This window comes from Podarcis erhardii (assembly GCF_964252035.2).
Source record: "Podarcis erhardii genome assembly, chromosome: 16".
Lineage (NCBI taxonomy): Eukaryota > Metazoa > Chordata > Lepidosauria > Squamata > Lacertidae > Podarcis > Podarcis erhardii.
Genome location: NC_138514.1, coordinates 6,886,249 through 6,910,656, shown reverse-complemented (window position 1 = coordinate 6,910,656; position 24,408 = coordinate 6,886,249). Strand labels below are relative to the sequence as shown.

The window sequence follows — 24,408 nt, the reverse complement described above, 5'->3', positions numbered from 1 at the left end:
TGGGCAAAATTGAAATTGTCATTTTGGGGAAGGATCTCTACAATCAAAATGAACGTGCTCCCAAAATTACTGTTCCTATTTCAGACTATCCCCATAATTAAGGGAATTAAGATCTTTAAGGAGTGGCAAAGAGTGATCTCAAAATACATCTGGCAGGGCAAAAAACCGAGAATCAAATTTAAATTGTTAACAGATACAAAAGAAAGAGGAGGTTTTGCCCTGCCAGATCTGAAATTGTATTACGAGGCCTCATGTCTTTGCTGGACGAAAGAGTGGATTAAATTGAAGAATAACGAACTGTTGGATTTGGAGGGATTCAACAACAGATTTGGGTGGCATGCTTATCTATGGCACGAAAAAAAGAGAGTCCATAAGGGTTTTGAGAACCACATATTCCGAGGTCCCTTAATTGAGGTCTGGGACAGATACAAAAATCTATTAGAACTTAGAACACCACGCTGGTTTTCACCCTTAGAAGCAAAGAGTATAAAGAGATTAAATATGGGAAGTAAATGGATAACATATGACCAACTGTTATATAAAGAAGGGGAAAAGTGGAAAATAAAACCGTATGAGCAGGTGAAGGAATATGTTTATGACTGGATGCACTATTTCCAAATGAATGAGGTGTTTAAAAAAGACAGTAAAGAACGAGGTTTCATGGACAAAGAATCGTTATTTCAAAGCGAGGTTATAGGTAATGATACGAAAAATTTATCAAAAATGTATAAACTGTTATTGGATTGGAACCTGGTAGATGAAGAAGTTAAGTCGGTAATGATTAGTTGGGCAAAGGATGTGGGCCACAATATACAATTTGAGGAATGGGAAAAATTATGGAAGGAGGGCTTAAAATTCACGGCATGTACGACGTTAAAAGAGAACACGATGAAGATGTTTTATAGATGGTATATGACACCGGTGAAATTGGCGAGGATGTATAAGACATGCAATAGATGCTGGAAGTGTAAGGATAAGGAGGGTACATTCTATCACATGTGGTGGGGCTGTGGGAAGGTGAAAGACTTCTGGGAGAAAATATACAATGAGTTAAAGAAGATCTTAAAGTATACGTTTAGAAAGGAGCCAGAAGTCTTTTTACTAGGACTAATAGGAAAGGAAATAAAAAAGGAAGACTGTAAATTTTTTAGATATGCAATCACAGCCGCAAGAGTGTTATTGGCCCAGAGATGGAGACAACAGGAAATACCGACCATAGAGGATTGGAGAACAAAATTGTTAGAATACGCAGAGTTAGATAAATTGACAGGAAAGATTAGATACTTAAGAGACCAAAAATTCATCGGGGACTGGAAGAAATATGTAGATTATCTGGAATGCTTAAGTAAAGGAAAGATGACGCTTAAGGGATTTAAAGAAGCACTGTAAAAAAGTAATAAGTATTGATTAAAGGGAATAGGAGGAAAAGAGATAAATAATGTCAATACAAGATTGAGGAATGCGTAATGAAAGTGATGAATACGGATGATTTACGGGACAGCTGAGGGAAGTTTGAAAGAAAATGTAGTGATGAAAATGATGTGAAATTACTGTATATATATATATTATTTTTCGTTGTTGTTGTCGTTTGTCTTGTTTTATGTTTGTGTTTTATGTTTAATAATAAAAATTATATGGCAAAAAAAAAGAAAATGGAAAGAAGGGGGCAAACAGGGGGCTGGATTTGCGGCCCTACAAATAAAGGTTACGTTTGACGTTATTTCATTTAGGGGGAAAAACAGCATGAAAGGGGAAGCCTTTATTAAACTTGGCATGCAAAAAGTCCAAGGCTGGATTGCTGCTTCCAGTCAGCATCCGAGATGGATGGGGCAATGGTACGAATAGGTTTTTAAGGCAAGTCCTGTGTTTCCCAAAAGTCATAAAAGTGACTCACGGATTTGCAGGATTCAAACATCTTTGGGCTCCTCCACTTACCGCCCCATTTTGTTGGCTAGCATCCCAAAGAGGTTGGTACCAATTAGGTAAGACAGGCTAGCAGGCAAGAAAGCTACCCCTGCAAAACAGAGAAGCATCAGTCTGAAATAAAAGCACATGGCATTTTCTGCAAAGGGACAGAATGACCTCGCAGACCTTTCCTTAAATCCCTGTCACATGCAGAGATACATAAATGCAGCAGCGGACACCTACAGGAGGCCAATCATCTAACAATGGTCAGGGACAATAGGTCTTGTTAAACCAATACGTATGCATTGAAGATATGTCCCTATATATTTATTTCTTTATAGAGTGGGGGAGGGACAAGATTTTAAAATGGGATGAAACATATTTGCAGAGGACCGGTCTAACAATGGGTATTAGCCATCATAACAAAATTAAACCTCCAGCTATAATGGTGTTATTGGCTGAATACCAGTTGCCAGATGGGAAACCCAGCCAGATGGGCGGCATATAAAAATAATAGCATTATTATTATTATTATTATTATTATTATTATTATTATTATCCACTTCCTCTCCAAACTGCACAGGTATCATGTTCTCAAAACTCTGGTGGGTATCTCATTTACAAACACAGATTCCCAGTTATCAGGAGACCATCCCCTAAACATGGCCTTCAATCTCTGCTTGTGGGATTTCAATAATAATAATAATAATAATAATAATAATAATAATAATAATAATGTATTTGTACTCCGTCCATCTGACTGGGTTGCCCAGTCTGAATAGCATCTGAATAGCCACAACTGGAAAGTGGATGATTGACCAAATGAGCCATCCAGTAAGGCTATTCCTAAGTACTCTTAAGGGGAGAAAGAGGGGCATGTACAATAAGAAAAACTAGATTCCATGTTGCCAGTTGTGGTGAAAGGTGGCAATCAGACTTGGTATCATTGCCTTAACTAGACTTCCCCACTACTGGCTCCCTGGACGTTGTTGAACTATAACCCCCACCAGTTCCATCCAGCATAGGCAGTTGCCAGGGATGATGGGGGAGATGTAGTCAAATAACATCTTCAGAGCCCATGTGGGGGGAGGCTCCTGTGTCTCCTTGTTTTGAAGGTGTCATGAGATAATCTTACCCCTAGCTCCTTTGATCATTTGCAAAATCTTGACTGAGATATACTCCTGAATCCCTGGGCATCATAGATATTCCATACCTAAGTTGCATTCAAAACAAGTTCCATGGCAGACCCCTTTTTCAAACTAGTCCATATTAAAACAACCCATTTCCTCCCTCACTTCAGCCTCATGCTCTGGACCAAGAGAACAACAATTTGATCTGCAGTTATAATTAAATCCAAATCAAATATTTGACAGGCTGTCGGTTGGCAGTTGCTTAGCTTTAATTTACTCTCCTCCGGCTTACAAATGTGCTGCAGGCACCTCTGTTTGCCTGGATATGTCACAGCATCCTTATTGAAACCCAGCCATTTGTGTTTAATTTCCTCTAAGATAAACCCTTATGTTTATCTTGCCAGTGCTCTGGGAAAATCCATGCTCTTCTGCTTGTGAAACACCAGGTTAGGCAAATAAAAGCAATAATTGAAAAATGCCCTGTGCCAATAGTTCAAAAATACTCAAAATGATGATGATGTCATTCATCAGCCTTAAGAACGTAAGATTAATCAGGTCAAAGGCCCATCTAGTCCAGCATCCTGTTCTCACAGTGGCTAACCCAGGCACCCCCAACTTTCAGCCCTCCAGATGTTTTGGACTACAATTCCCATCATCCCTGACCACTGGTCTTGTTAGCTAGGGATCATGGGAGTTGTAGGCTGGAGGGCCACAGGTTGGGAATGCCTGGGCCAACCAGATGTTGCTGCAACGACCACAAATACAACCTGAGTGCAACAGATGGTTAAGTCCAGTCAAAGGAGACTCTGGGATTGCGGCGCTCATCTTGCTTTCAGGCCAAGGGAGCTGGCGTTTGTCCACAGACAGCTTTCTGGGTCATGTGGCCAGCAGGACTAAACCGCTTCTGTCTGGCACAACAGAACACCATGACAGAAACCAGAGCGCACGGAAATGCCATTTACCTTCCCACCACAGCGGTACCTATTTATCTACTTGGACTGGTTTGCTTTCGAACTGCTAGGTTGGCAGGTGCCGGGACAGAGCAACAGGAGCTCACCACCGTCGCATGGATTCAAACCGCCAACTTTCCGATTGGCAAGCCCAAGAGGCTCAGTGGTTTACACCACAGCGCCACCCGCGGACTGTTACAGCTGTTACAATCTACTTGCTCATTGTTAGGTTTTATCTACTGGACTGGAACCATGTTTAATTAATCAGGGTTAAGGTCAGTGGCGTAGCGTGGGGGGTGCAGGGGGGGCCGGCCGCACCGGGCGCAACATCTGGGGGGGCGCGCTTGCACTCACAGCTCTCTGCCCCCTGCTAAAATCCACGGGTTAGGGGGCGCAAATTACTTGCCTTGCCCCGGGTGCTGACAACCCACGCTACGCCACTGCTTAAGGTTCCATTGTACTCATAGAATCTTAGAATTGTAGAGTTGCCCATCTAGTCCAACCCCCTGCAATGCAGGAATCTCAACCAAAGCATCCATGACAAATGGCCATCCAACCTCTGCTTAAATACTTCCAGGGTAGGAGAGTCCACTACCTCCTGAGGGAGCCCATTCCACTCTCAAACATCTCTTACTGTCAGAAAGCTACTCTTAACATTTAGTCAGAATCTCCTTTCTTGTAACTTGAATCCATTGATTCGAGTCTTAAAGTCCGGAGCAGAAGAAAACAAGCTTGTTTCATCTTCCGTGTAAAGCCCTTGAGATGTTTGAAGATGGCTCACCTCTCTACTCTCAGTCTCCTCTTTTTCAGGCTAAACATGCCCAACTCCCTCAACTGTTCCTCATACGGCTTGCTCCATATGAGCTGGGGCTCTTTATTATTTTATTGCCCTTAGTTATTTATTTATTGCATTCATATATCACTTTTTTCTACAAGGAGTTCAAGGTGGCATACATACATGGTTCAATGACAACCAACACTTAGGTCTATTGATTTCAATAGGTCTACTAGTAGGACTAACATTGGATACAACTCAATGACTGGCCCAGGATCACGCAGTGGACAACTATAACAAGCAGGGATTTGAACCAGTGTGCCAGTAACACAGCTGATGTGTACGTGTATCTCACACATGATGGGAAGTGACTGAGAGTTGACAAAGTGCCAGGCTCCAGAGCAGAGGACTATAAGGTTCTCCACTGTTCATGAAGGGGTAGGAGTCTGGGGGGATAGGCTGGCAAGAAAGGATAAAAAGTTCTCAAACAGCTGCAGCCCTTATGGAGCAAGTTGTCATCTTGGAGCTATCCAAGGTCCTGCAGTACCAATCTGGTGGTACCCAGATGTCCATTGTTCTGCATAGTCTCCTGTTCATGGTCCAAACAAGGCAACTGCCCTGAAAAGAGAGCAGTGGGATCTTTGCCACTAATGCAGAGATGAGGAATCAGCAGCCTTCCATATGTAGTCAGATTTCATCTCCCATTATCCCCAGGCGGCAGTGATCAGGAATAGTGGTAATCTAGGTACATCTGGAGGGCTTCCCATCTCTGCACTAATAGATCTTATCCTCAATTTCAGAATAACGATTCCTCTTTCTTCTTCCCATGTTTCACAGGTTCTGTGTCTCTCGTTTGTAACATTCTTCTCATCCTTCTTTGCTCCACTGCTTGTTCTTGGAAGCGAGCAGAAAGGTCATGCTCACAGGCCCTCATTTAGCCAAGGCTTCCTGCTGACTAACTGGTAGTTAACTTGATTAGTGGCTCTCGGGAGCACTACTGAGCCTAGGTAGCAATTTAATTTGGGAAGAAAGCATAGCTGAGAGCATCTCCCTAGGCCCCTCCTCCCCAAATTGAATTTCGGGGGGGGGGGCGTTTTACAGAAAAGGTAGGCAATTTCATCTCATTAGCCAGTCTCCAAGGCAGCACGTAATTGCCATGTACCGAGTCACCATCCCTGTGCCTCTGAAGATACCTTTGTTGTTGCTATTTTAAATCTGTAGGTGTACCTTCAAAAGCCATGTTGTTTGATATGGCTGTGTTGACGGGGGTGGGTTGGGTTCCTCTTGAAGCATGTATGGAAAAGTCCTATCCCACCTAGTTGCACACAAAATCATGCACATTCAGGCCCAGGTCATAAGGTGAAGATACAGTAATGCCCCATCTATTCCATATATTGAAGCCAAGTGGACTGCAAGTTGACTCTTGGGGCACTTCCAGACCGCAGCTATTTTCAGGTGGGATTAAATCATGCATTGGCAAATTCACGGTGTGCAATTAATCAGCCTTCCCAGTCTTGCACAGCGGACCAATTTCCGAAAAGATCACAGCATTTGTGACAAGGAGAGTGATGAGGAAAGGTAGTAGAAAGTGTGGGATAATGCTAGCTTTGACAGAATGTTGTTTAACCTCTCTCCACACACACACACACAAAAAACACAACCACAATCAAAACAGGTGTTCATTAAATAGGCAACTGCATCTAACTCCACACAAAAGGAATCAAAATGAGTGCTCAGTAAATAGCCAACCTCTTCTAATCTCTCTGGAAACAAATTGGAATGAATTTTCGTTAAATAGCCAACATTGTCTAATCTCCCTGGAAACAAATCAGAATGAATTCTCAAATAAGTAGGTTGTCTCAAAGTCCTTTTACCTCAATGCTAGTGATGGGAGTGTCTAACCTCCACATCTGAGGACAGAAGGCTAACAAAGTAGAATGCATGGCACACAGAGACCTAGAATGGCTAGGGAGCTCAAGAGGAATGGCAGGGGGCTGCCAACCCCCATCCCAACACCTGCCACCCCCCAAAAAAGTCCCCCCCCAAAAGACCTCACAATCACCTGAAAGTCACTCCCCGGCTACTTCAGACCTATCAGCCGCCCCCTTTGGCTAAAGGCTAGTGGCTTTTGCCAACTGATAGCCAGGAAGGATACAAAAAGGAACCTACCCAGTTGCCACTCTGGGGAGCACATGGTTTGCATCATCCAAATGGGCAGAGTGGCTTCGAGGATCGCAACCCCCATGTTGGCAAAGCAGATTGAGCCTGGAGGGAGATGAAAGATACCTGCGTGGTCACCATTCTTGTTAAGAAAGCAAAAGGCAAAGCAATTCCCCATCATCCCTGACCATTGTCCATGCCAGCGGTGGCTGATGGGAGTTAGGTGTCCAACAGCATTTGGAGGGCTACAGCTTCCCCACGCCTGGTGTAGAGAATCCCAGAAGCTCCAGAAGTAGCATATTTTGAAGCCCCTTTTGGCAATATGAATTAATCAATAATCAGAATACCAGTAAGTTCCCACCACAAATGAAAATGGGGACCTCCCTATTCTCAACCCAACAGATCTTGTTTCTGTCCGCTGTTTCCTTCAGCATGTATTTCATTGAAAGAATCAAAGCGACAAAAGCAGTAGAATCAGAGGAGCAAAGGTTCACTAAAACAGGGGAGGCTCACCTGCAGCCAGGGCTAGCCCAAGACATTTTGCTGCCCCAGGCAAAGGGGAAAATGCATCTCCCTTAAATGTCCAGAAGGTGAATGAACTGGCAGGTGAATCTGACTTCAACAAGGTGGTGGGGCATCCTTCTCCACCACACCTAAGGCAGCAGGAGGACCTTTACATAATCCAGAACTTTAGAGGACTCAGAAGGGGGACATGTGGCAGCAGAGAAGAATGGAGCTGCTGCTGTTCCAGAGCATCTGTTGCCTGAGGCAGCTGCCTCCTCATGCCCAATGATAGGGCTGGTGCTACCTGCAGCCCTCCAGAACTACAACTCCCATCAGCCCCAGCTAGCATGGCCAGTGATCAAGATGGTGGCAGTTTTAGTCCAGAAGCATCTGGAGGGCCACATGTCGGCTAGTCCTGCTCTTAGAAAAGGGAGCTGCTTTTTAATTAATTTATTTTATTAATAAATGTGTATGTTTTGCCCTTCCCCTTGATTGATACTTGGGGTTTAGTTTTGTTTCTGGGAGGGGTGCACATAATTTCTGAAGTTTATAAAAATGTTCCTCTCACCAGCTCCATATCCAAAAAAGCTAAATTCCAGTGATGAATATCCATGACCCCAAATATCCAGGAAGAAGGTATGGTGACTTACCTGCAGCAATCAAAATGTAAGGGTCTCCTAGCAAGGTCAACAGCGGAGTCCCTTTCGTACTCTGGAAGACACACAGAAAAAGGTAGATTTTATTTTTTGCAATAATTCTAAAACAATTAAAAAACTAATAAGTGTATGTTGTACCTACCTCAGGCGAAATCTTTGATGGATGTAAGATACAAAGCTGTAAAGCTAACATAGAAATATTGTTACTGGCTTGCTTTTCTTGGAATGTCATTTCAACTTTGCTCTTAATGGTGATGTTTTGATGCTCCCTCTCTTTCAATTTATTGCTTCACTCACTCCCCACAAATCCTGGGAACTGTGGTTTACCCTTCACAAGAGTTACAATTCCCAGCATACTTATCAAACTACAGTTCCCAAGATTCTCTGCAGGGGGAAAAGTCATGGGAGTTAAATGTATGGTGAGGCTGTGATCTCGGCTCTCATTTGGCTTTGGAGCTTGGGCGGTCAAATCCTAAGCAAATTTACCCAGAAATAAGTCCCACTATGTTTAGTGATATTTACTTCAAGGGACATATATTCATCTCTGCCAAGCTAAGCAGTTGGCTCCTTACCTCTCTCGCCCTGACCTAGCCACTGTGATCCACGCGACGGTCACCTCCAGACTTGATTATTGTAACTCACTCTATGTGGGGCTGCCTTTGAGACTGACGCAGAAACTCCCGAAGTACTACAAAGCATTGAAGGAATGGTTAATACAACCATTGAAAGAAGTCTGCAACCAAATTTTGGAGGGGAAAAGGGCTCCAGAATCGTGGAAAGAGGCATTCATCTCACTTATACCGAAGTCAGAACTTGAAAAACAACAAGTTAGAAACTACCGCCCTATATCACTTTTGAATGTGGATTACAAAATTTTTGCAGACATTTTAGCAAAAAGATTTTAAAAAGTGTTGTTGGAGAAGATTCATAAAGACCAAACAGGCTTTCTCCCAGGGAGACATATGTCAGATAATGTGAGGAACATTATAGATATCTTAGAACTATTGGAAACTGACATAAATAGAAAAGCTGTGTTGATATTTGTCGACGCAGAGAAAGCCTTTGATAACATCTGTTGGAGTTTTATGAAGAAGAATCTTCAAGGGATGGGGGTAGGCCAAAACTTTGAAAACGGTATAGGTGCAATATATTCTGAACAAAAAGCCAAGTTAATTGTGAATGGTGTAGTTATGGACGAAATTCCCATTGAGAAAGGGACACGACAGGGATGCCCAATTTCCCCTCTACTATTTATATCAGTACTGGAGGTTTTGTTGAATATGATTAGAGGGGACCAGCTGGTTAAAGGAATACAGGTCGGATCTAAACATTATAAGCTAAGAGCTTTTGCGGATGACCTAGTTTTGACACTGCAACAACCAGAAGCCAGTGTAAAAAGAGTTTTAGAATTAATTGAAATATTTGGTCAGGTGGCAGGTTTTAAACTGAATAAACATAAGACAAAGGTGCTGGGAAAAAACTTAACGATAGAGGAAAAAAATAGCTTCCAAAGGGAAACTGGTTTAGAAATTGTAAGTAAGGTGAAATATCTGGGGGTAAACTTAACATCTAAAAACATTAATTTATTTAAAGATAACTATGAGAAATGCTGGCTTGAAGTGAAGAAAGATTTCGATATGTGGTCTAGACTGAGACTTTCCTTGTTAGGCCGAATTGCTGTTATCAAGATGAATGTGTTGCCTAGACTGTTGTTTTTATTCCAGACATTGCAAATTTTAGACAAGATGGATTGTTTCAAGAAGTGGCAAAAAGATATATCTAGGTTTGTCTGGCAGGGCAAAAAGCCCAGAATTAAGTTTAAGATTTTGACTGATGCAAAAGATAGAGGGGGTTTTGCCCTGCCGGACTTAAGACTCTACTATGAAGCAGCAGCTTTCTGCTGGTTGAAACAATGGCTACTTCTGAAAGATACAGATATTTTGGATCTGGAAGGGTATGATAATAGTTTTGGATGGCATGCATATTTATGGTATGACAAGGTAAAAGTTCATAGAAATTTTAAAAATCATATTGTCAGGAAAGCATTGTATAATGTATGGACTAGATATAAAGATTTGTTGGAAAGTAAAACCCCCAGGTGGTTGTCACCAATGGAAGCCAAGGCGGTTAAAAAGCTTAATATGGAGTCAGATTGGCCAAAATATTGTGAAATTATAGAGTATGATGGTGAAAAGTTGAAACTACAGAGTTTTGAGAAATTAAAGCCTAAAGTCCGTGACTGGTTACATTATTACCAGATCAACGAAACTTTCAAGCAGGACAAGAAACTAGGTTTCCAGAAGGAGAGGTCAAAATTAGAAACAGAATTGCTAGAGCCCAATACTAAGAACTTGTCTAGAATGTATAATTTGCTGCTAAAATGGAATACACAGGATGAAACGGTTAAATCAGCAATGATTAAGTGGGCACAAGACATTGGACATGATATTATGTTTGCTGATTGGGAGCAGTTATGGACCACAGGCATTAAGTTTACGGCATGTACTGCCCTAAAAGAGAATATAATGAAAATGATCTATAGGTGGTACATGACCCCAGTCAAGCTTGCAAAGATATATCATTTGCCCAACAACAAGTGCTGGAAATGTAATGAATGTGAAGGAACTTTTTATCATCTTTGGTGGACCTGCCCTAAGATTAAGGCTTACTGGGAAATGATCTATAATGAAATTAAGAAAATCCTTAAATGGACTTTTGTAAAGAAACCGGAGGCCTTTCTCTTGGGCATGGTTGGCCAAACAATTCTAAAGAAAGATAGAACCTTTTTTATGTATGCAACTACAGCAGCAAGAATCCTCCTGGCAAAGTATTGGAAGACGCAAGAACTACCTACTCTGGAAGAATGGCAGACCAAGGTGACTGAATTTATGGGGTTGGCGGAGATGACCGGCAGAATTCGAGACCAGAGGAGAAAGTCGGTGGAAGAGGACTGGGAAAAATTTAAAATTTATCTTAAGGACGTTTGTAATATTATGGAATGCTAAGATGTCAAGGGATTAGACACAAGGAATTACAGTTGTAAAATTTGAGTTTGATAAACTTTAATAAGAATTATATTTAAGAATTGGATGAAAGAATGCTAAAAAAATTGATAAAATAAGGATGCAGCGAAGGGGAGGTTTGGGGAAGTCAGGTTATATTTTTTGTTTGTATTTTTGTTTGTTGAAAATTAATAAAAATTATTTTTTTTAAAAAAAAGAGACTGACGCAGAAACTCCAGTGGGTGCAGAATGCTGCGGTGAGACTCCTTACGGGGTCCTCGCTTCGGGATCATATTCACCCGGTGCTATACCAGCTGCACTGGCTCTCGGTGGAGTACAGGATTAGGTTTAAGGTGCTGGTTTTAACCTTTAAAGCCCTATACAGCCTTGCAGTGGCGTAGCGTGGGTTATCAGCACCCGGGGCAAGGCAAGTAATTTGCGCCCCCTAACCCATGGATTTGCGCCCCCTAACCCGTGGATTTGCGCCCCCTAACCCCCAGATGTTGCGCCCGGTGCGGCCGGCCCCCCCTGCACCCCCCACGCTACGCCACTGTGGCAGACCAAGGTGACTGAATTTATGGGACTGGCAGAGATGACCGGCAGAATTCGTGACCAGAGGAGAGAGACAGTGGAAGAGGACTGGAAAAAATTTAAAATATATCTTAAGAACTGCTGTAAAATTTCGGAATGCTAAGATGTCAAGGGGTATGATGCAGAGAATTACAGCTGTTAAAATTTAAGTTTAAGAAAATTTTAAAGAAAATTAAACATAAAAATGGATGAAGGATTGCTAAAAAAATTTAAAACAAGGATGCAGTGAAGGGGAGGTATGGGGAAGTCGTGCTATGTTTGTTTGTGTTGTGTTTTGTTTATTCTTTTTTCATGTTGTAAAACCAATAAAAATTATTATAAAAAACAACAACAGAGTGCTTAAATGACTCAGGACTGTAATACCTCAGAGTCCATCTTTCCCTTAACCTGGACCTTGCAAGCATCATTTGAGGCCTTCAAGTTCCCCCCTCCACGAGAGGTCCATAGGATGGCAACATGAGAATGGGCCTTTTCCGTGGTGGCTCCCTTTGTGGAATGCTCTCAGGGATTCTCACCTGGCACTTTCGTTACATATCTTTAAAATGTTGCTCTACAGCCAGGCCTTTGGCTGACTGAACCATCCATAGCCTTTTAAATGAGTTTGGGGGTATTGTTTATTAATATCATGTTGGGCAATTTGTGTTTTTATGGGCTTGTTGGGTGAAAGGCAGTATATAAATGTAATTTTAAAAAAGAAATGGGAGTGCAGCTGCATTCAGGACAGTCAACTGTCCAATTCTCAAGCACCAGAACCAGCAACCCCTAGTAGCTCCATCCTGCCAAGATTCAAACTCAGTTTATTTCCCCTCAGCCATCTCACCAGATGGTGAAATAAAGCTGGGTGTCATCAGCCTTCTCATGGCACCTTGTGGCCCCACCACTTTCCTGAGGGCTGCCCCACACCTGGTGTTGGCTCTCTTTAAAGTTGTGCACTCACTTTGGGACCAAACCCCACTGAGGACAAGGGGACCTCCGTTCCAAGCTGTACATCCACAAGGTCAAGCTGTAACCTAAAGAAGTTTCAGACTGATGTGCAAATATTCCTTAAGCCAGTGGTTCTCAACCTGTGGGTCCCCACCCAGATGTTGTTGGACTACAACTCCCACCACCCCTGAGGTCTGGCCTTGCTAGCTAGGGGTGATGGGAGTTGTAGTCTAACAACATCTGGGGACCCACAGGTTGAGAAAGGCTACCTTAAGCTGTTTTAAAACCTAGTAAACGAAACGAAAAATAAAAATTCTAACCCTCCAGCTCCAGATCAATGTAATTCATGGGAAAACATAAATTTAGGCAGTTGGCTATATTATATTCCGGAAGCAATGGTCTCACAGGGACCCATCGTTAATTTATTACAGCTAATCCTTCATTTGCTTCGGCGTGGAGCAAAGCAGAGCACGTTCGCCTGCGCCTGGGGATCCTTCTGCGGCTTATTTGGCAGAGTGGCGTCCTGGACCTCCAAGGCTCCAGAGTCTTGCCCTGTGCCGCTCCATAGCCTCAATTCTGAGGCCGCAGCGCTCTCCGATCTCCGCGAGGTCAGTTCTCCGGCTGCTTTGCAGCCTCGCCGCGCCCGCTCGGAGCCGCGTTCCAAGAGCCTCATCCAGAAAAGTTGAGACTCACCCTCCACTGCTATGCTCATGCGGTGCTTTCCTTCTCCGGGAGAACCGCCAAACAAGCCCCTTCGGGCGCGCGGGAGGAGCGAGCCGCCCGCTTTCCCGCCCTCGCCGGCCTCCTGGGGCGCACGCAGCGCTCGCGCCCTCCGCAGCCCGCCCAAACGCGTGCCAATGCCGGGCGACGCGCAGGGCTTCTAGCGGCAAGCGAGTGTGCGCGCAGAAGGCGGCGCCTGAGGCGAGGTGGCGCGGGGCGGCGTCCTGCTCTCCCGCCCCGTTTCTGGGCTGCCTCCTCCGAGCCGGCAGGGCGACTTCCTGCTCTTAGTGCTCGGACAGGATTGGGGAAGCACCTGCAGCGCGCCGCCGAGAGGGTGCAGCTTGCCGGGCTTGAAGCGTCGCAAGGAGCCTGGGCTGGGGAGCGCGCAGCCTCGTCCCTTCCTTCGCAGCCTGGTAGGGGCAGAGAGCTCCAAGTGCGCCCCCAAAAATGTTGCGCCCGGTGCGGCTGGCACCCCTTGCACCCCCCACGCTACGCCACTGCAGCCTAGGACCCTCATACCTATGGGACCGCCTCTCCTGGTATGTCCCACAGAGGAACTTACAGTCTTCAAACAAAAACATCTTGGAGGTTTCAGGCCACAGGGAGGTTAGGCTGGCCTCAACCAGAGCCAGGGCTTTTTCAGCTGTGGCCCCGATCTGGTGGAACGCTCTGTCACAAGAGACAAGGGCCCTGCGGAACTTGACATCTTTCCACAGGGCCTGCAAGACAGAGCTGTTCCACCAGGCCTTTGGCCAAGGCACAGTCTGACCCCCTCCTTTGGTAATCCTCATAGAACTCTAGCTCAATGGTTGCCATTAATTTGATTCTGAATTGATTTTAGAATGAATTGATTGTAGAATGCTGTGTTACTTTTACTGTTGGTAGCCGCTCTGAGCCCGGCTTCGGCTGGGGAGGGTGGGATATAAATAAATTTTTATTATTATTATTATTATTGAAGGACTGCGGCCTGATGAGATCCAATCCACAACATGCACTTAAGGCACATTTAAAGCATTTGACTTCCCCCAAAGAAACCTGGGACCAATAGTGCATTCCTCATAAAAGCAAAGGTAAAGGACACAGGTAGCGCTGTGATCTAAACCACTGAGCCTCTTGGGCTTGCCAATCAGAAGGTTGGGGTTTGAAACCGTACAACAGGATGAGCTCCTGTTGCTCTGTCCCAGCTCCTGCCAAATTAGCAGTTTGAAAGCACACCAGTGCAAGTAGATAAATAGGCACTGCTGTGGCGGGAAGGTAAACTGTGTTTTCGTGTGCTCTGGCTTCCGTCATGGTGTCCCGTTGTGCCAGAAGCGGTTTAGTCATGCTGGCCACATGACCTGGAAAATTGTCTGTGGACAAACACAGGCTCTCTCGGCCTGAAAGCGAGATGAGTGCCATCCCCATAGTCACCTTTGACTGGACTTAACAGTCCAGGGGTCCTTTACCTTTTTTACTCCTCAAAGAACTATAATTCCCAGCACACCTCAAAACTACAGTTCCCAGGGTTCTTTTGAATAAGCCATGTAATTTAACTGTGCATTAAATGGATTTTAAATGTTTGGTGTGGATATTTGTAGCTCAGCTTGCCTCAGCCACAGTTGCCTTGATCCTGCCACTAGCTGTGTCATCATGATAGGGTATCCATGCCCCTACACACCAGAATGAACATGGGGGGTGGTCCTCAAATACATCACAGCTGGCTCAACACATTTTGAAGGGAGTCCTGCCCCACACATGACTTGTAAGACCATTAAGTCCAGAGCCTAAATTTGCCAAACTGCCCCACTGCATGACACCCCAGAGAGCTACTCACCTCCATCCAACAGAGCTAAGAATGCCAAGATCATAAAAGGAGATGACTTCCCAACAAATTCATACATGACACTTCCGAAAGGAGCACCGACTGCAAGGAAAACAGTGATGATCAGCACTGCCGGTGTTGGAAAAAGCAACCATAGAAACAGAAAGAGGTTTATAGCGGTGGGGAACCCTTCTCACCGCCAAGGACGGCATTCCTCGTGTGGCCAGTAGCCAGCAGAGCCAGAGGAAAACTGGGTGGAACAGCAAATGTGAATGTTGGCATTGTACAGTAGGCGAGTTTCTACGCAGAAGCAAACACTCTGCCCTCCATGCAGATCAAAGGTAGAGGCATGAGCCGAGTTCAAGGATATATTTCAGCCAGGCAAAACTGCTGAAAAGGGGCATGAAACAGGAACAGTGTGTCTGGTATGGCCTGAGAAGATTCCCGAGGCTTGGATGGCTGCATTTGGCCTTCAGAGTCTGAGGTTCCACATTCCTGCCTCTGAGGATCAGCACCTGATTCCTCCAAGGCTTCAGAATGAAGGTGAAGGTAAAGGTAAAGGTAAAGGTAAAGGTAAAGGTAAAGGTAAAGGTAAAGGTAAAGGTAAAGGTAAAGGTAAAGGTAAAGGTAAAGGTAAAGGTAAAGGTAAAGGTAAAGGGACCCCTGATCATTAGGTCCAGTCATGACCAACTCTGGGGTTGCGGCGCTCATCTCGCTTTATTAGCTGAGGGAGCCGGCGTACAGCTTCCGGGTCATGTGGTCAGCATGACTAAGCCGCTTCTGGTGAACCAGAGCAGCGCACAGAAACACAGTTTACCTTCCCACCGGAGCGGTACCTACTTATCTACTTGCATTTGGGGGCATGCTTTCAAACTGCTAGGTTGGCAGGAGCAGGGACCAAGCAACGGGAGCTCACCCCGTCACAGGGATTCGAACCGCCGACCTTCTGATCGGCAAGTCCTAGGCTCTGTGTGGTTTAACCCACAGCGCCACCTGCGTCCCTTCAGAATGAAGGTAGTTCGCTTCAATGGAGTGGAGGGGAGAGAGGTTGCTAGCAGGATTGGACAAATCATTTTTATTCTTTATAATCTCCCATTTATTAATACTGTTACTGTTCATACAGAGGCATCAGTGCACATTTACACATTCTTACAGTGTTGCATACAGCCCCCTGCCCCAAGACATATCCCTGCGCCCAAGAAGCGTTGAGCATGAATTGGGGAAGACAAGAGGAAGAAGAGGAGGAGGAGGAAGCAGGTACTGTAAGGTGAGCAGACTGTGAGTCTATCGTTGAGACAGAGAGGAGGGGAAAGTGGGGAGATAATCAGCTAGTTTAAGCCCCTGAGAGCTTACGGCATCATGGAGATTTGGAACTCCCTGCCTCTTGACATACTGTAAGGCAGACACCTTCACTAGACTCTTTTCATTACCTGCTAAAAACAATTTTGTTTAGGCAAGCCTGTTCAGACGAGTAGAATGTTGGCATGCGTTTTAATTTGGCTTTTTGCTTATCGTTGATTTTTATTGTTTATAACAGTTTAAATACTGAAGTTGTTTTTACCTCTGTGTGTTTTCATCTGATGATTGTATTGTTTTATTCTTTCTGTAAACCGCTTTGAGGTTTTTACTGCCATCAAGCAGAATACTGTATACAGTTTGTGACATAACTAAACAACCTGCCTGGATCTAAGTGGGCATCACAAATTAGAAATAGTGGTTCAAGGGACCACAGGAATGTGATACTTAGCAGCAGGCTAGTGGATAAACACAGCGCAGTGGACAGTGTGTGTTGGGCTTGGGTGATGAAGACTCGGGAATGAGAAGGAGCCTGTAGCCCAGCAGAGGTAGTTGGACTACAGTCCTCATCATCCTTCATCATTGGCCATTCTGGCTGAGGCTGATGGGAGTTGAAGTACAGCAATGTCTGATGGATCCCAGGTCTAATTAGATGGGATAATGGAAGCTGAGCAAAGGAAAGACCAAAGCAGTATAGAGAGGCAATCCACCAGCATAAGTTCTGATGTTTCTACCTGTTTACTGTAGTTGTGAAGGATTACTCACCCAGCACTCCCAAAGCCAGGCCCCCCAAGGCTATTCCCATGGCATTTCCCCTCTCGTAGTCATCCGTGTACACGCTTGCTAGCATCCCCAGACCTGCAAACAGAGAGAATAAAGCCACTGTGGTGAAGTGGTAAGCGTGTTGGGCTACAGCTTAGGAGCCCAGGGTTCAAATCTCCACTCATCTGTGAAGCTCCCTGTGTGACCTTGGGCCAATCCTCGTCTCTCAGTCTAACCTACCTCACAGGATTGTTTGAAGGGCAAAAAGGGAAGCAGGAGAGCTATGCTTGAGCTCCTTGGAGGAAAGGTGGGCTATAGGTAGTGAAGAAATAAGTTTTGAGTGTCATTCTGGACTCCTCATTTAGTAGTACAGGAGGCTGCCTTATAGAGTGCCAGGTCATTGGTCTATCTGACTATCTGGCAAGTGGGCAGTAGCGTCCATTGGGGGTGCAGGAGGCAAGGAAGCTGACAGCAGGTAGAGCCAGAATCAAGGGAAGCTCTTTGTAGTATTGTCCCATCATCCATACTGACCTCTACAAGGGCAACTCTGAGATTAAGGAGAAGGAAGCTGTCAACCAGAGGTATGATGGCAGGAAGATGGGGTCTGGTTGAAGGTTGACAGGTTAGTGGGACAGTGCCCTTCCCCCCCAATGGACCAGCATCCACTGGTACCAGCTCTTTAGGGTTTTAGACAGGGTCCTAGTCCTACCTGAAGATGCCAGGGAGAGAACCTGATACCTTTGTCCACACAACACATGTGTTACAGCCCCTCCTCTATGGTGTACCTTCTAAAGTAAAAAGAAAAGGTAAAGGAACCCTGGACGGTTAAGTCCAGTCAAAGGCGATTATGGGGTTGTGGCGCTCATCTCGCTTTCAGGCCGAGGGAGCTGGCGTTTGTCCACAGACAGCTTTCCAGGTCATATGGCCAGCATGACTAAACCGCTTCTGTTGCAACGGAACACCGTGACGGAAACATGAATGCATGGAAATTCTGTTTACCTTCCCACCACAGCGGTGCCTATTTATCTACTTGCGCTGGTGTGCTTTCACACTGCTAGTTTGGCAGGAACTGGGACAGAGAAACGGGAGCTCACCCCGTTGCGGGGATTCGACCTGCCGACCTTCCAACTGGCAAGCCCAAGAGGCTCAGTGGTTTAGACCACAGCGCCACCCTCTCCAGGTAGCATGTAGCTACAGCTGCAGCCCCTCCTCTAAGGTGCGCCCTCTATGAAGAGTCCTCTCCTGCTGCCTTTGCACACAGGGACTGGGCTGGTGTCTGCTGGCACCCCAGGATACAATTGTAGCACCACTGCTGGTAAGGCCTGCCCACATATTTACCTGCAACAGACGAACAGGCAGAGCCAATGCCTTGGAGCGCTCGGGCGATGAACAGCAAAGTGTAGGTACTCGAGAACGCAAACACTAAGAGAAGAAAACAGATGTGCCCAGTTGTAACAGTGGCATAGTCAGGTTATTGGTTTGATGTTTGTGAAGTGCTTTAAACCCTCTGCAGCAGAAATGGGGAACATTATCTCAAGGCCCGCATTCTCTTCCCAGCAACTTTCTGATGGCCATGTGCCTGCGTTGGGCGGGGCCAGAGACAAAAGTGGGTGGAGCATGTAATCTGAGGGAAGTTCTGAGGGCCAGACAAACAGGCCTAGAGGAGCATATTTGGCCCCTTTGCTTGAGGTTCCCCAGCCCTGCCCCAAGATATTGCTGCTTCAGTTATTGCTATTGCATCTTATTTGTAGTCTATGTTGAGAGTCCCAGGCTGGAAAGGAGGAATGTACAGTGGTACCTTGGGTTACAAATGCTTCGGGTTACAAATGCTTCAGGTTACAGACTCCACTAATCCGGAAGTAGTACCTCAGGTTAAGAACTTTACTCCAGGATGAGAACAAAAATCACACAGCAGCAGGAGGCCCCATTAGCTAAAGTGGTACCTCAGGTTAAGAACAGTTTCAGGTTAAGAACGGACTTCCAGAATGAATTAAGTTCTTAACCAGAGGTACCACTGTAATTATAACAGCAACAGTTATGAATACCTCTAATTCCTTCAGTCCTCCAGATGTCGCGGAACTACAACTCCTGTCAACACCAGCAAGCATTGACAAAGGTGAGGGATGATGAGAGTTGTAGTTCATGAACACCTGGAGTACCCAAGTTTCCCCACGCCTGCTCTAATAGCATAAAACACAGATGGTGAGTGCTGACAGGATTTGAGTCAAAATAGGGCTTGAGAAACAAGAGGGCTGTGGTTTGCAGAAGTACAACAAACATATATAAGACTGTAAATGTCTAAGGGAAGACTGAGAAATAAAACAGCCCAATGAGGACTGGTGGGAAGGGAAGAGGAGAATGGAATATTCTGGAGGATGGCATGGCAGGTGAGTCGATGACCTCCACTTGCAGCGTTCTGATTATGGGGTGAGCATGAGAATAAATACTGCAGCATTTTGTTACAGGCCTGACTTGTAATAGTAACAATAAAGGTTGCAATGTTCTGTAGATTAATTGGTCGGTTTAAACACTTTTAATCCATGAAAAAGGTGCCCTGATTAATTCAGGCAGCAATCTTTTGTTATTTAAAAATGCTTTTAACACACAAGCTTATAAAATCTGCAGATGGCAAATAACATCACAAAAGAGGTATTCCTCCCCCTTTTCATGGTAGAAAATGCTTTTTTCCTACATGGATGCCCACTAGAACACACGTGTGGATCCTCTAAGAACAATAACAACAAAAAGCACCCTGCTTGCTTCAAAAAATATTACTTTTACTCATAGGCAAATTTAACACTCTCATAGACAAGATACCTGAAGGCCAGGTATGAGGTGCGGGATACTTACAAAGGGTGGAGAGGAACATGATGACAAATCCAAGAAACATGGGGATATGGTATCCTATCCTGCAGGGAGAGAAGACATAAGGGTTTGCACTCACTGTTAAGCACACACTTATTCCCCAGACCAGAGAATGTGTCTGTGGAATGCTTTGTCCAGAGAAGGTCCACCTCTTTCTGACTTAGCCATCCTTTTGGCACAGAGCAGCTGGGTAGCACCACTGACTGGATATTTTTACTCTATGTCTTTTGCAGAATTAAAAAAACGACACAATAGTATAAAATTATACATGGTATGGAAACTGGGTAGAGAAGAGTTTTCTCCTTCTCTCACAGCACTAGAACTTGTAGGCATCCAGTGAAGATGATTGCTGGCAGATTCAGGACAGGCAAAAGGAAGTTCTTCACAAAGCGTATACAGTGGTACCTTGGTTCTCAAAACTCCTTGGTCCTCAAACAACTTGGAACCCAAACATTGCAAACCTGGAAGTAAGTGTTCAGGTCTGCGAACTTTTTTTGGAAGGTGAACATGCTCCATTTTGAGCGTTACGCTTCCGATTCAAGTGCCACACTTCCGTTTTGAGTGTTACGCTGCAGTCTGTCTGTTTTTGCTATTTATTTTGTGTTTTTGTTTTTGCAGCTCTCTTTTTTGTTTTTGTGACTGTGTGGAACCAGTTCAGCTACTGATTGATTGATTGATTGATTGATTGTGTGACTGCAGTACATTGTTTATTGCTTTCATTTTATGGATCAATGGTCTCATTAAATAGTAAAATCCATGTTAAAAATCTGCTTTAGGGGTTGTTTTTAAAAGTTTGGAACAGATTAATCCATTTTGCATTACTTTCTATAGGAAAGCGCGCCTTGGTTTTGGAACACTTTGGTTTTGGAACGGACTTCCGGAACGGATTGAGAACCAGGGTACCACTGTAGTTAAGCTATGGAATTCACTCTTGCAGGAAGTAGTGATGGCCACAACTTGGAGGGCTTTAAAAAAGGATTAGGCAAATTTGTGGAGGATAAAGCTATCAGTAGCTACAAGGCAGGATCCTTGCGCTCTGTCTCCACAGTAAGAGGCAGCCATGCTTCTGAATACCAATTGCTGGAAACCTTAGGAGGGAAGAATTCTCTTCTGTTCAGGTCCTACGGGGCAGTTGGCTGCTGCTAGAACAGGATGCTGGACAAAAAGTGGGCCACTGGCCTGATCCAGCAGGCTCTTACGTTCATAGGTTAATGTATATTCATTACAGAATTTTATTTTCTAGTCACATCCACATCATACATCCACAAAGCACACGATAACCCTGGGAACTGTCGTTTGCTAAGGGTGCTGGGAAATGTAGCTTTGTGAGAGCTAAACTACTGTCCCAAAAAATATTTGGGAAAATTTAATAATATAATAATATAATATAATAGTAATAATAGTAATAATGATAGAAGATGAAAGGTAAAGATAAAGGACCCCTGACAGTTAAGTCCAGTCACAGACGACTCTGGGGTTGTGGCGCTCATCTCGCTTTACAGGCCAAGGGAGCCAGCATTTGTCTGCAGACAGTTTTTCTGGGTCATGTGGCCAGCATGACTAATCTGCTTCTGGCGCAATGGAATACCGAAACCAGAGCAGCGCACTGAAATGCCGTTTACCTTCCCACCAGAGCGGTACCTATTTATCTACTTGCATTTTGGGGCATGCTTTTGAGCTGCTAGGTTGGCAGGAGCTGGGACCGAGCAACGGGAGTTCAACCTGTCACGGGGTTTCGAACCTCCGACCTTCTGATCGGCAAGCCCAAGAGGCTCAGTGGTTTAGACCACAGTGCCACCCACGTCTCATGATAGAAGTAGTAGTAGTTAAAAATGCATAAATATTTTTCAAAAAAGAAAGAAAAGAACTCTGGAGCAAGAAAATAATCAGAATATCTCTTCAATTTACTGTGAATTGTAAACAATGTATTGTTTAAGGTAACTTCAATAAATGAAAACAACAACAACAACAACAACAACAACAACAACAACAATAATACATTTAAATCAGGGGCGGAGGAAGGGGGTGTGGTGGGTGCGGGCCGCCCCAGGTGTCACCACCGAGGGGGGTGACAAGATGCTGGGCGACATTCACCACGGGGCCTGTGGCATGCCCCAGCCACACATCTCTCCTGGGAGTGACGTGGTGGTTTGGGCGCCCGCAGGCTCCGTGCTGCCACAGACAGTCCGCCTGCTGCCTCCCCCTCAGCTGTAGGGTGGCTGGGTGGGAGGACGCAGGCAGACTCCTCGCAGGCCCCACTGAGCGTCCTGCCCCTGTGGGTGGCTCGCCTCGCCCCTGGCCGCGCTGCCCAAGGCACCCAAGCGGCTTCCTCTGCTACTTCTTTAAATGTATGTTGGGGGTGTGACCGTCTTCTTAAGTGCTTTGGGAATTTTATTGTGGCAAATGATTCATGTATTAAGTAAACCTACAATGACAAGTGCACTCCGTCTACCCTCAAAGAGCCCACCAGTGCTGACACCTGCCATGTCTCTCCCTTAGATGAGGCAACAGGCACCACTGAGTATTTCCCACCACGCCCCCAAAATGCCCAGCATAGTGCCACTCTATGATATTGCAGAAAATTAAAATGGAGCCCGGACTGATGGTTTGTCAGCAAGCACCACAATGTTGCATATTTGGAGCACGGTGGAAAAGTAGCAGCTCATAGCACCCCACTACTCCCCCCCTTCATCAAGTAAGCCAAAAGCCAGGAGCCCAGCAAATTTAGTAGGGCACCACAGAGGACATTTTGCTGAGGGACCTCTCAGAGCAGTGTGTGAAATAACTCCCTCAGCCCTCAGTGCTATAGTTTCCTTGCCACCTTTGCAATTCTGTTTGTGACAGGGAGCTGCTGTCTGTGGTTCCTTGCATACATGAAAGTAAGGGGAATAACACCTCCCCCCCCAAAAAATGGGCATACCTGTTGGTTAAAGGTCCCACAAATGGGTTGACTAAGAGCTGCACCGTGGCTTTCGAGGCAAAGAGCAGCCCAACGCGAACGTTCTCTTTGGACAGAAAGTCCACCCCATCTGTACAACTGTTACTCAGCAGCAAAGTGGTCATGGGAAGGTGAGGGACAAGATTTCTGTCTTGGGTCTCGTTTGCGTGGACCACAAGGGGATGAGTATGAGAGTCCAAGGTGAGCACTGTGGTTTCGTCATCTTGAGAGAGCCCTGAAGCATAGGGAGCTGTCGAGGAGAGGGCAGCAGTCGTCATCGCTGTGGTCTGAAGAGAAGAGTGGTTTGCGCTTTTGTAGGTGGCAAACAGGAAGGAAGGAATGATCGGCACTGCAAGGAAGTCCGTCGAGAGGTTAGATATTGCACTTTTAGTGGGCAAGACACAAAGCAGAGCAGCCAGATAAGAAGACAGGCATGAAGCAAGCTCCTCCTACAGAGACGTCCCATTCAACCCTTCTCTTGGTCCCATCAACATCAGAAACATGGTTGGTGGTGACCCGAGAGATAGCCTTTCTTGTGGCTGCTCTCATATTGCAGAATTCCCTCCCAAGAGAGACGAGGTGGGCTCTCTCTTTGTTAGTCTCCCATTGGCAAGCTAATACCTTTCTATTCAGGCCTCTGAAAACTTAGGTCAGGTGGTGCTAATGACCAGGCTTGCTGCCAGGGCAAGCTGTATTTTAACAGTGATTCTAACCTGTGTTTGGATGTATTTTAACTCTTGTTTTTAACTAGTTTGTTTCTATCACTTTGTATTTTATAATGTTGTTTTTAAGTGTAAGCTTCCTTGAATCAAAACTTATGAGAAAGTCTCAATATAACAACAATAACAACAATAATTGCAATATAATTTAATAACCAGAGGACTGTTTGATAGGAAGCAGACATGCTGCTATTGTGACTCTAAGGGATGGGTGGGGGACCACATTCCTCCCAGTGTGGTTCAGCAATAAAACTGCTTTGCAAAGCTAATCAGGCTACGGTGTGGTTTCAAACGGAATGAGGACCACTTATTGAGATTCCTGCATTGCAGGGGGTTGGACTAGATGATCCTCGGGGTCCCTTCCAACTCTATGATTCTAGGCAACCACTCAAGGGTCACTTGCCAGAGAGACCCTACCTGCCCGCGGACTGTCTCGCCAGAGTGGTGCATGCTCTAGTTATCTCCCGCTTGGACTACTGCAATGTGCTCTACGTGGGGCAACCTTTGAAAGTGACTCGGAAACTACAACTAATCCAGAACGCGGCAGCCAGACTGGTGACTGGGGGCGGCTGCCGAGACCATATAACACTGGTCTTGAAAGACCTACATTGGCTCCCAGTACGTTTCCGAGCACAATTCAAAGTGCTGGTGTTGACCTTTAAAGCCCTAAACGGCCTCGGCCCAGTATACCTGAAGGAGCGTCTCCACCC

The 24,408-nt window shown here is 45.2% G+C and overlaps 1 protein-coding gene across 2 annotated transcripts in view; it reads right to left on the bottom strand.

Annotated features, from left to right (window-relative positions):
* Positions 1–24,408, bottom strand: part of SLC18A1 (solute carrier family 18 member A1) — a 44,337-nt gene that overhangs the window by 11,031 nt on the left and 8,898 nt on the right. For both annotated transcript variants that reach the window (XM_081843307.1, XM_081843308.1), the window contains exons 3-11: positions 22,962–23,328; positions 20,027–20,085; positions 18,515–18,598; positions 17,180–17,272; positions 15,131–15,220; positions 8,223–8,266; positions 8,075–8,135; positions 6,930–7,025; positions 1,936–2,014 (exon numbers count right to left, since the gene is read on the bottom strand). In XM_081843307.1, coding sequence (XP_081699433.1) covers positions 1,936–2,014; positions 6,930–7,025; positions 8,075–8,135; positions 8,223–8,266; positions 15,131–15,220; positions 17,180–17,272; positions 18,515–18,598; positions 20,027–20,085; positions 22,962–23,328 — 973 coding nt within the window. The remainder of the gene's footprint in view (positions 1–1,935; positions 2,015–6,929; positions 7,026–8,074; positions 8,136–8,222; positions 8,267–15,130; positions 15,221–17,179; positions 17,273–18,514; positions 18,599–20,026; positions 20,086–22,961; positions 23,329–24,408) is intronic.